This window comes from Ranitomeya imitator, chromosome 2 (genome assembly GCF_032444005.1).
Source record: "Ranitomeya imitator isolate aRanImi1 chromosome 2, aRanImi1.pri, whole genome shotgun sequence".
In the NCBI taxonomy this organism is placed as follows: Eukaryota; Metazoa; Chordata; class Amphibia; order Anura; family Dendrobatidae; genus Ranitomeya; species Ranitomeya imitator.
In genome coordinates, this window is record NC_091283.1 from 585,627,957 (window position 1) to 585,639,597 (window position 11,641).

The window sequence follows — 11,641 nt, forward strand, 5'->3', positions numbered from 1 at the left end:
CATGAGTGCCAAAAAGTGGAACATTCTGCAATGGCCAAGTCAATCTCCAGATCTAAACCCAATTGAGCATGCATTTCACTTGCTCAAATCCAGACTTAAGACGGAAAGACCCACAAACAAGCAAGACCTGAAGGCTGCGGCTGTAAAGGCCTGGCAAAGCATTAAGAAGGAGGAAACCCAGCGTTTGGTGATGTCCATGGGTTCCAGACTTAAGGCAGTGATTGCCTCCAAAGGATTTGCAACAAAATATTGAAAATAAAAATATTTTGTTTGGGTTATGTTTATTTGTCCAATTACTTTTGACCTCCTAAAATGTGGAGTGTTTGTAAAGAAATGTGTAAAATTCCTACATTTTCTATCAGATATTTTTGTTCAACCCTTCAAATTAAACGTTACAATCTGCACTTGAATTCTGTTGTAGAGGTTTCATTTCAAATCCAATGTGGTGGCATGCAGAGCCCAACTCGCGAAAATTGTGTCACTGTCCAAATATTTCTGGCCCTAACTGTATATTTCAGTCCTGTTAGTTTGTGGTATATTAGCCAGCCACTCTCTGCCACTTGCATTGTGTTGTTTTATGCACAGGGCCTGAGGTTTGGTTTAGTCTCCCCCCAAAAAACGTGAGAATAAAATTCTCACAAAGTGGATATACTTCTGTCCTGTTAGTTTGTCGTATATCAGCCAGCCACTTTCAGCCACTTACATTGTGTTGTTTTTTTGCACAGGGCCTGATTTTTTGTTCAGTCTCCCCCCAAAAAAGGGAGATTTAAAATCTCAACACGTTTATATACACCTTCTACCTTGTTTTACAGTACCATATAATGGTTGTTATTTTGGTTAGATTTTCCAAAAAATTAGGAAGTCAGGTGGAAGAGGATGTGGGCGGTGGTTGCGAGCTGGTACTGATGGTGGTGGTGGTGAATCTGGTAGTAGTGGCAAAAGCACAATAGCACCTAAGGCTGGAGGTGTTGAGCCAGTGTCATCGTCTGGCTACACAAGGCCTCGAAGGCTCCCTTATCTGGGAGTAGGAAAACGGCTTTTAAAGCCGGAGCAGCAGGAAAAAGTTTTGGCTTTCCTTGCTGACTCAGCCTCTAGCTCGTTTGCCTCCTCTTCAGAAAGTTCGAAATATAAAAGCAGCGAGTCGTCAGTGGATGCTCCCGGTCAGGAAAAGACGTTTCCTTGTGTCCTTCACCCAAGCCAAAAGTGAATGATGCATCAGGCGACACTACAGGTTACTCCATGGAGCTCTTTACACATACCGTGCCTGGGTTAACTGCCCATTACAAGATGAATCGGACATGGAGTGCACTGATGCACAGCCACAGCTAGATTATTATGCTGTCCCATTGACTCAGATCACTACATTGCCCTCGCAGTGTACTGAGCCAGAATCTGACCCTGATGAGACTATGGTGCCCCATCCCGAATGCTATAGCACCTTACACGGTGACACAGAGGAAGGTGCACATGACATTGAAGAGGAGGTGATAGATGACCCAGTTGTTGACCCAGATTGGCAGCCATTGGGGGAAGAGGGTGCCGCTGCCAGTAGCTCAGAAGCGGAGGAGGATGATCCACAGCAGCCATCTACATCGCAACAGCTGTCATCTGGCAGGCCCATATCAGGCGAAAAACGTTTGTCAAAAACAAAAACAGTTTTAGGACAGCGTAGCCATCCGGTGAAAGTAGCACAGCGTGCAATGCCTGTAAAGGTATTCCATAGTAGGAATAGTGCAGTGTGGCAATTTTTTAACCAAGATCCGAATGATCAGTCAAAAGTTATCTGTAAGAAATGCTCAAAGACATTTAGCAGAGGGAAGAATCTACAAAATTTAAATACAACGTGCATGCTTAGACATTTAACCAGCATGCACTTGCAAGCCTAGACTAACTACCAAACGTCCCGTACTGTTGGTGCACCTGCTCAGAATGAAGGTAGTCAGCAACGCTACATTGCTTCCCTCACTGTAAGCCCTCCGGTTAGGACACCACCAGCAGCAAATGTGGAGGTATCGTCGCAAGGCCAAAGCAGTCAGGGAATCACAAGGTTATTGGTAGGAAACACTGTATGTAGGACAACATCGAGAATACCATCACCAACCCTCTCTCAATCCGCCATGTCCACCACAACCACCACCGCTAGTTCCACCATATGCACCTCTCCAGTGCAGCTCACCCTACAAGAGACTATCATTAGGAAAAGAAAGTACTCGTCCTCTCATACGCGTACACAGGGTTTGAACGCCCACATTGCTAGACTAATCTCGTTTGAGATGATGCCCTACCGGTTGGTTGAAAGCAAAGCTTTCAAAGCCCTGATGGCCTACGCAGTACCACGCTATGACCTACCCAGTCGACCCTTCTTTGCGACAAAAGCCATCCCAGCCCTCCACCAGCCTGTCAAAGACCGCATTGTCCATGCACTGAGGCAATCAGTCAGTAGAAAGGTGCACCTCACAACAGATGCATGGACCAGTACGCATGGCCAGGGTCATTACGTGTCCATCACGGCACACTTGGCTAATGTGGTGGATGCAGGGTCCACGGGACAGCCATAATGGGACAGTTCTGCCTAGCCCCGGTCTAGGAAACAGTTGGCTGTAGGCGTTCGCCACCTCTCCTCCACCTCCTCCAGAAGCGAAAGCTCGTCCACAGAACACAGTCGCACGACCACTCCATCCACAGCTGCCAGTGTTGCACATGAGGTGTCTCATTATCGAACAGCTAGTGGTAAGCGTCAGCAGGCTGTGTTAGAAATGAAGTGTTTGGGCAACAACAGACACACCGCAGAAGCACTGGCCGAGTACTTGCAGCAACAAACTCAGTCATGGCTGGGCAGTGTACATCTTGAGGCAGGCAAGGTAGTCAGTGATAACAGAAGGAATTTTATGGCTGCCATAGCCCTTTCAGAACCTTAACACATACCTTGCCTGGCTCACACCTTGAACCTGGTGGTGCAGTGCTTCCTCAAAAATTATCTGGAGTTACCAGCCCTGCTCCTGAAGGTGTGAAGACTTTGCTCGCACATCCGCCGGTCGCCCCTACACTCCAGCAGTATGCTGAACCATCAGTGATCGCTGAATCTTCCCACCGCCTAATAATCGATGTTGCAACAAGGTGGAACGCCACACTGCACATGGTTCAGAGGCTGTGCGAACAGAGGCGTGCTGTAATTAATTTGTGGGAGGATACACATACACGAGCAGGCAGTAGGATGGCAGACATGGAGTTGTCTGGTGTGCAGTGGTCAAAGCTCCAAGACCTCTGTCAAGTCCTTCAGTGTTTTGAGGAATGCACACAGCTGGTAAGTGCAGACAACGCCATCATAAGCATGAGCATCCCACTAATGCGTCTGCTGATGCAAAGTTTGACGCACATTAAGGAGCTGGCATCTGCAGCCGAGGAGGAGGGAAACCTTGATGACAGTCAGCCATTGTCTGCTCAGGAACTCTCCTGGATGAGGTGGCGGACGAAGAGGAGGATGATGATGGGGATGAATATTTATGGAAGGAGGATGCTTCACAGGGGGCAATAGAAACTGGTGGCGTTACAAGGTCAGGTACAGGGTTTTTGCGGGCCACAAGTGATGTTGATTTGCAAGAAAGTGCTCCTCAACCCAGCACAAGCAGTGAATTGACACCTGGAACATTGGCCCACATGGCTGAGTATGCCTTGCGTATCCTAAAAAGGGACCCCCACATTATCAAAATGATGACCGATGACGACTACTGGTTGGCCTGCCTCCTGGATCCACGATATTTAGGAAAATGACTAAATATCATGCCACATGAGAACCTTGAGCAAATATTGGCTACCAAACAAGCAACTCTTGTAGACCGTTTGGTTCAGGCATTCCCAGCACACAGCGGCAGTGATGGTTCTCATGAGTCTTCAGTGCTGCTGGTTCAATACTGACCGAAAAAAGGACACGTCTGGCTACCCAGAATGTTGATGATCTAACCTTCATTAAAATTAACCAATCATGGATTTCAAATTATTTTGCCCCACCTTCTCCTGCTGACACGTAGCTTGCCTGAAAAATGTCTTGCTTTTGGCCTCCTCTTACTGACTTCTCCAATTCTGCCATTTGCAGCTGCTGAATGTCCACCATAGGCCATTTTTATACCTCCCTAAATGGGCTGACTCCCCCCATAGGGCCGTGGTCACCACCTGGCGCAAACACCCGTGCGAGTGCCATTTGCCTGGACAGGTGGGTGCACCCACTCTGGGGCGACGGCACTGTCACAAAGTCCCTCATAGTACAATGAAGTGTCTCTGACGGTGGTGGTGCACAACCAACGTCAGACACACCGTCGTAATATGAGGGGCCCTGTGCCAGTACCGCCGTCCACGAGAGAGTGTTCCCCCCCAGCTCGAACAGTGCTTTACCACTTGCAATACTTACCTCTCCCTGCTCCACCACTGTGTAGTCTGTGCTGTTAAATCCTTCAATGGCACTGCCAATACAAATTTGTTGAAATGATAGATGATAGTTAAAATAAACAGGGGCCCTGGCCTCCATTTAGACCAGTTAATACTTTGTGCATACTACCACTGTCTGCTACTCAGCAGAGGAGCCCACCCCAGTACCTAGCTATGCCGCCTGTTTAGTCTTGTTACCAATTTTGAACTGCATTTAGCCAATTTTTTTTATTGTGGGCCTACAAACTGTGTCTGCGCCACTCATTACAGTTGTCCTCCACTGAACAAAGCTATGCCGCCTGTTTAGTCCTGTTACCAATTTTGAACAGCATTTAGCTTACTTTATTATTTGGGCCTACTAACTGTGTCTGCGCCACTCATTACAGTTGTCCTCCACTGAACAAAGCTATGCCACCTGTTTAGTCCTGTTACCAATTTTGAACTGCATTTAGCCTACTTTATTATTTGGGCCTATATCTGTGTTTCCTCCTCATCCTGCCCATTGCCCAGCCACAGCTAGATGAGTCTGCTGGTGCATTGACCCAGACCACTACATTCCCCTTGCACTCTACACAGCCAGAATCTGACCCTGCTGAAAGTCAGGTTCCCCTTCCCGCATACTATACCACCTTACACGGGGACAAAGAGGAAGGTGCAGATGAAAGTGCAGGCTCCTTCATCAGGTGGGGGGGCATACTCGTTGGCGACGTCACTGGCACAGGGCCCCTCATAGTACGCAAAAGTGTCTCTGGCAGTGGGAGGTGCCTCCCGCCGTCAAACACACCGCCGTACTATGAGGGGCCCTGTGCCAGTGCCAAGTGCCAATGAGTGCCCCCCCCCCCTCCTGCTTGCTCAGGATCACAGCACTTGCAAAGTTGAAATACTTACCTCTCCCTGCTCCACCGCCGTGATGTATTCTGCATTTCCTGGGCCCACGAAAATCTTGAGCCAGCCCTACCCCCCCACAACTTTAGCCAAATGACCCCCTGTTTTCAATGCCTAACTATTATTATAAAGTAAATTAAGATTGACAAGCTTAAGAAATAAGAATTGATGTTTTTGGCATTAAAATGGGCACTGTAGGTGTTTTCCTGTCCTCCACTCACTACCGACTTTGATTCCCCATTGATTTGCATTGGGTTTCGTGTTTCGGTCGGCCCCCGACTTTTCGAAATAATCGTCCAATTTCACCCGACCCGACTTTTGACAAAGTCGGGTTTCGCGAAACCCGACTCGATCCTAAAAAAGTAAAAGTCGTTCAACTCTAATAAAGAGTAGTCAGGGTCGCAGTTCCAGGCCCCTCTTCCTTACTTCAGACTGTCACATCCTGACATTATGAGGCTCTCATATCCTTCTCAAGTAACGACTGCTAAAATACTAAAATATTACAAAGAAAACCTACTCACCTAGCCGCATTCTCTCAATGCTTTTCAGTGCGGACTGAGGCTGCACGCAGCAGGCGTGATCTAGTGACATCATAGTGGCTGCAAATTGCTGCATCGAGCCTCTTACACAAAAATTAATGACGGAAAACAGGAGCTGTCGGCCCTCTCCTCCACCATCTCCACCTGTGGATCCAGATACCATTGAAATCCAGACGTCAGGCGAGGGAACCTGTGCCATTTATTACTAGGCCTTTCACCCTACTCACTGGCACCATAGTGGCCGCATGGTCTGCTGCTATAGACATTACGCTTCTGACTACCTTGTGTCCTGATGCTGTGCTTAGCTTCATATCACAGGTCAGTCACAATGGCAAGACTGTCTTCCAGAACATCAACTTTGTGGCAGAATTTGGCTGTTCTTTACTCAGCTTTAAGTCTCCAACACATCAGTTTCTGTTTCAGTTAATGACTATGCTTAAACGAGATATGAAAATGATGATCATTACCACCTGTTTGGTATAACTACTAACTCATACTCCTGACTATAATCCTGCCAAATTCCAGACTTTGTGCAAATCTTTCCCACACTTATCTAAAACATTTGCACAATACTGTGTGTGTGTGTGTGTATATATATACAGTATATATATATATATATATATGTATTTTTTTCTAATTCTGACCAACCCCTTTAAATGTACAGGCATTATATTGCAACAAATCTTTCATTTTATGGTTACAGAGACTGTCCTATTGATCCAGGGCAAGATGCCAAAGTACGGGTGGATCTTATGCCTCAGCTTTCTGGATTTCGCAAGCTAGCAGTGAATTTTGAAAGTGACCACCTACACGGGGTGAAAGGTTATAAGAATATCATCATAGCTCCTCTCCCAAAGTGAAGGATGCCGAAGCCGTACAATCGAGGAGACTAGTCCTCACCAACAGTCCTATAATGTGAGAAAACCTATTACGTAAGGAGCCATATTTACAAGTATACACTCCGGCTCTGAATCTTGAGACGTGCACTGTGCATTAGAAGATGTTTGGCCTAGGAGCCAGAATTTCTAGTGTTTTAAGGCAATATAGTGTCTAAAGCTCCTGCCGCTTTTTGTAATCTGTATGCTCTATTAATATTCTGTTTTATATTGGGAGGGGGGGGGGGGGGGGAGATTTGTTACTGATATTGTAAATAACACTTTGTATCCAGACATTAAAAAATCATTTATACAGAAATGACAAGGATCTGCGTGTTGTCTTGCTTTCACTAGTCCTGACCTTTTGGTTGCTCTTTCTAGCTATAGTATATGATTTCCTTCACAAGCCACGTTCCTGGAAGATATGTGATAACATGAGCCAGGTCTGGGACGCAGCCCACTTGGACTCGCATGTTACCAGAAGGCTTGGCTCTTGTAAAACACAAGCGTGCATTTTGGACGGCCGTGTTTATTAGAAACCTTGATGCTGATCCAGAATAAATCCTCCTCAGCCACAGCGGGCCGGCAATGCTCGTTGGTAATGCACAGTGTCAAGTCTGACCACTGAGAGACGCACAATGTTTAGGGCTCATTCAGATGTCCGTGATTTTTCTCAAACACAAAACCGCTCCAAATTTTATCTTTTCTTATCAAGTTTTTACAATTTCATCAGCTTCTTTCAAATTAAGGAAAAAAAATGCAGTTTTTCAATATTCCACTTTCAAACAGTCCTTGAAAAATGGACAGCACATGAATGGCATCAGAGTGCTGTCCAATTTTTTTTTTTTTTTCAACGGACCCATAGATTTACATTAGTGAAATTGATCCGCAACTTGGATCAAAGTCGGACATACACATACATGTAAACAGCACCATAAACTGTAATAGGTACGAGTTAAATCCATGATGAACACCAAATAGAACTCATATGTGAAAAACTGAAATCTGAATGAAGTCCTGAATAATTGGATGATTTGCTTTCACCTTCTGGAGCCACTTTGTCTGTACTCCACAGACAAGACAAGGTAAAACTATATTTCAAGGTTTTTCTAATTATATTTTTAGTTTTACATAATTAATGGATATATCCATGATCCGAGAGCCTATTTGCATCTGTGGGTGAAATTGCAAAAGTTTTGGTAGATGACAACCCACGGGAGTGTAAAATCTCTCTGAATTATGGCATTAGGGAATTTTTTCCCAAACATAGTATTATGGCATTTTGTGGAAATAGTGAAGAGTCCCGTATATTTGGGACCTCTGTCATGGACGAGACTAAGCAGCAGTTGTCCCTATTGTCGGGCCTATGTGTTTATAAGGTATATAACAGCAGTGAACATAATAATAATAATAATAATAATAATTTTATTTATATAGCGCCAACATATTCCGCAGCGCTTTACAAATTATAGAGGGGACTTGTACAGACAATAAACATTACAGCATAACAGAAATACAGTTCAAAACAGATACCAGGAGGAGTGAGGGCCCTGCTCGCAAGCTTACAAACTATGGGGAAAAGGGGAGACACGAGAGGTGGATGGTAACAATTGCTTTAGTTATTCGGACCAGCTATAGTGTAAGGCTCAGGTGTTCATGTAAAGCTGCATGAACCAGTTACCTGCCTAAGTATGTAGCAGTACAGACACAGAGGGCTAATACTGCATAAAGTGTATGAGAACATGATGCGAGGAACCTTTTTTTTTTTTTTTTTTTTATTATAAATAGGCCACACAGGGATCGTTAGGTTAATGCATTGAGGCGGTAGGCCAGTCTGAACAAATGAGTTTTTAGGGCACGCTTAAAACTGTGGGGATTGGGGATTAATCGTATTAACCTAGGTAGTGCATTCCAAAGAATCGGCGCAGCACGTGTAAAGTCTTGGAGACGGGAGTGGGAGGTTCTGATTATTGAGGATGCTAACCTGAGGTCATTAGCGGAGCGGAGGGCACGGGTAGGGTGGTAGACTGATACCAGGGAGGAGATGTAGGGTGGTGCTGAGCCATGGAGTGCTTTGTGGATGAGGGTAGTAGTTTTGTACTGGATTCTGGAGTGGATGGGTAGCCAGTGTAATGACTGGCACAGGGTAGAGGCATCGGTGTAACGGTTGGTGAGGAATATGATCCTGGCTGCAGCATTCAGGACAGATTGGAGCGGGGAGAGTTTTGCAAGAGGGAGACCGATTAGTAGAGAGTTACAATAGTCCAGACGAGAATGAATAAGTGAAACAGTCAGAGTTTTTGCAGAGTCGAAATTAAGAAAAGGGCGAATTCTAGAAATGTTTTTGAGATGCAGGTAAGAAGAGCGAGCCAGTGATCGGATGTAGGGGGTGAATGAAAGGTCAGAATCAAGGATGACCCCAAGGCAGCGGGCATGTTGCTTTGGAGTAATGGTGGAACCGCACACGGAGATGGCAATGTCAGGCAAAGGTAGGTTAGTAGAGGGAGAGAACACGAGGAGTTCAGTTTTTGACAGGTTTAGTTTCAGATAGAGGGAGGACATGATGTTAGAGACAGCGGTAAGACAATCACTGGTGTTTTCTAAAAAGGTCGGTGTGATATCGGGAGCAGAAGTGTATAATTGGGTGTCGTCAGCATAGAGATGGTACTGGAAACCAAATCTACTGATTGTTTGTCCAATAGGGGCAGTATACAACGAGAAGAGTAGGGGGCCTAGGACTGATCCTTGAGGAACCCCAACAGTAAGGGGAAGGTGAGAGGAGGAGGAACCAGCAAAACATACAGTGAAGGATCGGTCAGAGAGATAGGAGGAGAACCAGGAGAGAACGGTGTCCTTGAGGCCGATGGAGCGGAGCATAGTGAGGAGGAGCTGATGATCCACAGTGTCAAATGCTGCAGAGAGATCCAAGAGAATTAGCATGGAGTAGTGACCATTAGATTTAGCTGTTAGTAGGTCATTAGAGACTTTAATGAGGGCAGTTTCAGTAGAGTGTAAAGAGCGGAAGCCAGATTGAAGAGGGTCGAGAAGAGAGTTATCTGAGAGATAGCGGGTAAGACGGGAGTGGACCAGGCGTTCGAGGAGTTTAGAGATGAAGGGAAGATTAGAGACAGGTCTATAATTAGCGGCACAGTTTTGATCGAGGGATGGTTTTTTAAGTAATGGATGTATGATGGCATGCTTAAATGAGGAGGGAAAAATACCGGAAGTGAGGGAAAGGTTGAATATTTTTGTTAGGTGAGAGGTGACAGCCGGGGAAAGGGACTGGAGGAGATGTGACGGAATGGGGTCACTGGTGCAAGTGGTCGGGCGCGAAGATGCAAGGAGCCTGCTTACTTCTTCTTCTGTAACTGCTTCAAAGTCAGAGAGTGAACTAGATGCAGTGGGGGAGGGAGGACAGTGCATGGTATGAAGAGATTGGGAGATGATTTCCTGTCGAATGTGGTCAATTTTTTCTTTGAAGTAATTGGCCAGATCGTCAGCACGGAGATCCGTGGTTGGGGCCTGCTCTCTTGGGTTGAGTAGGGACTGGAACGTGTCAAAGAGACGTTTAGGGTTATTGGACAGGGAGGTGATGAGGGTGTTGAAGTAGGTTTGTTTGGAGAGGTGAAGGGCAGAATTGTATGTCTTTAGCATGAACTTATAATGGATGAAATCTTCGGGTAGATTAGATTTTCTCCACAGACGTTCTGCGCACCTGGAGCACCGCTGCAGGAAACGTGTTTGCAGCGTGTGCCACGGTTGTTGCCGTCTGTGCCGAGTTGTTTTATGTATAGGAGGAGCAGCTTCATCCAGAGCACTTTGCAGGGTTTCATTGTAATGCTTCAATGCAGAATCAGGACATGAGATGGAGGAAATAGGGGCCAATGAGGACTGCAAGTTCATCATAAGTTTCTGGGTGTTAATGGCCTGTATGTTTCTATAGGTGTGGAAAGTGGGGGTGACCTGAGCGGGATGGCAGTTCTTGATAGAGAATGAAAGAAGGTTGTGGTCAGAGAGCGGGAGAGGGGAGTTTGTGAAGTCATCCACTGAGCAAAGTCGGGAGAAGACCAAGTCAAGGGAGTTTCCATCTTCATGTGTTGGAGAGTTAGTATGCTGCGAGAGGCCAAAAGAGGAGGATAGAGATAAAAGGTGAGAAGCAGATGGGGAGAGAGGAGAGGCAATGGGGATGTTGAAATCACCCATGATAAGGGTGGGGGTGTCACAGGAGAGAAAGTGTGGAAGCCAGGTGGCAAAGTGATCCAGGAACTGATGAGAGGGGCCGGGAGGACGATACACCACCGCCACTCGCATGGAGAAGGGGACGTAGAGTCTGACCACATGGACCTCAAAGGAAGGGAAGACAAGTGAGGGTACTTGGGGGATAACTTGGAAAGTACATTTGGGTGAAAGGAGCAGACCAACGCCTCCACCTGCTCTGTTGTCTGATCTTGGGGTATGAGAAAAGTGTAGTCCACCATATGAAAGAGCAGCAGCAGCGGTGGTGTCTGACTGCTGGATCCAGGTTTCAGTAAGAGCCAGGAGATTAAGAGAATTAGAAAGGAAGAAGTCATGAATGAAGGAGAGTTTATTACACACAGAGCGAGAATTCCAAAGGGCACAATTGAAAGAGACAGCAGGCATGCAGGGAATATTAATAAGGTTAGAGGGGTTTCTGGGTGTAGCAATTGGGAGGTTTGACTGGCTATAACATGGGGGGCCGGGGTTTGGAGATATGTCTCCAGCGACTAGGAGAAGGAGGATCGAAAGAGTGAGCAGATGGTTAAGTGATTTGTGAGAGCGTCTCTTGTGTTGGATGTTGGGACTGAATGGATCTGTGCTGTTAAGCAATGTGAATAGAGCATGAGTGCTATACATAGGAGAGGCAAGGACAGAGGGGCCGATATGGATGGAGTGTAGAGA

At 46.1% G+C, this 11,641-nt stretch overlaps 1 protein-coding gene across 1 annotated transcript in view; it reads left to right on the forward strand.

Annotated features, from left to right (window-relative positions):
- Positions 1-7,046, forward strand: part of TGM2 (transglutaminase 2) — a 73,032-nt gene extending 65,986 nt beyond the window's left edge. Inside the window, exon 13 of the mRNA XM_069752275.1 lies at positions 6,550-7,046. Within this exon, the coding sequence (XP_069608376.1) occupies positions 6,550-6,706 (157 nt within the window). The 3' untranslated portion in view covers positions 6,707-7,046. The remainder of the gene's footprint in view (positions 1-6,549) is intronic.
- The last annotated feature ends 4,595 nt before the right edge of the window (positions 7,047-11,641 follow it).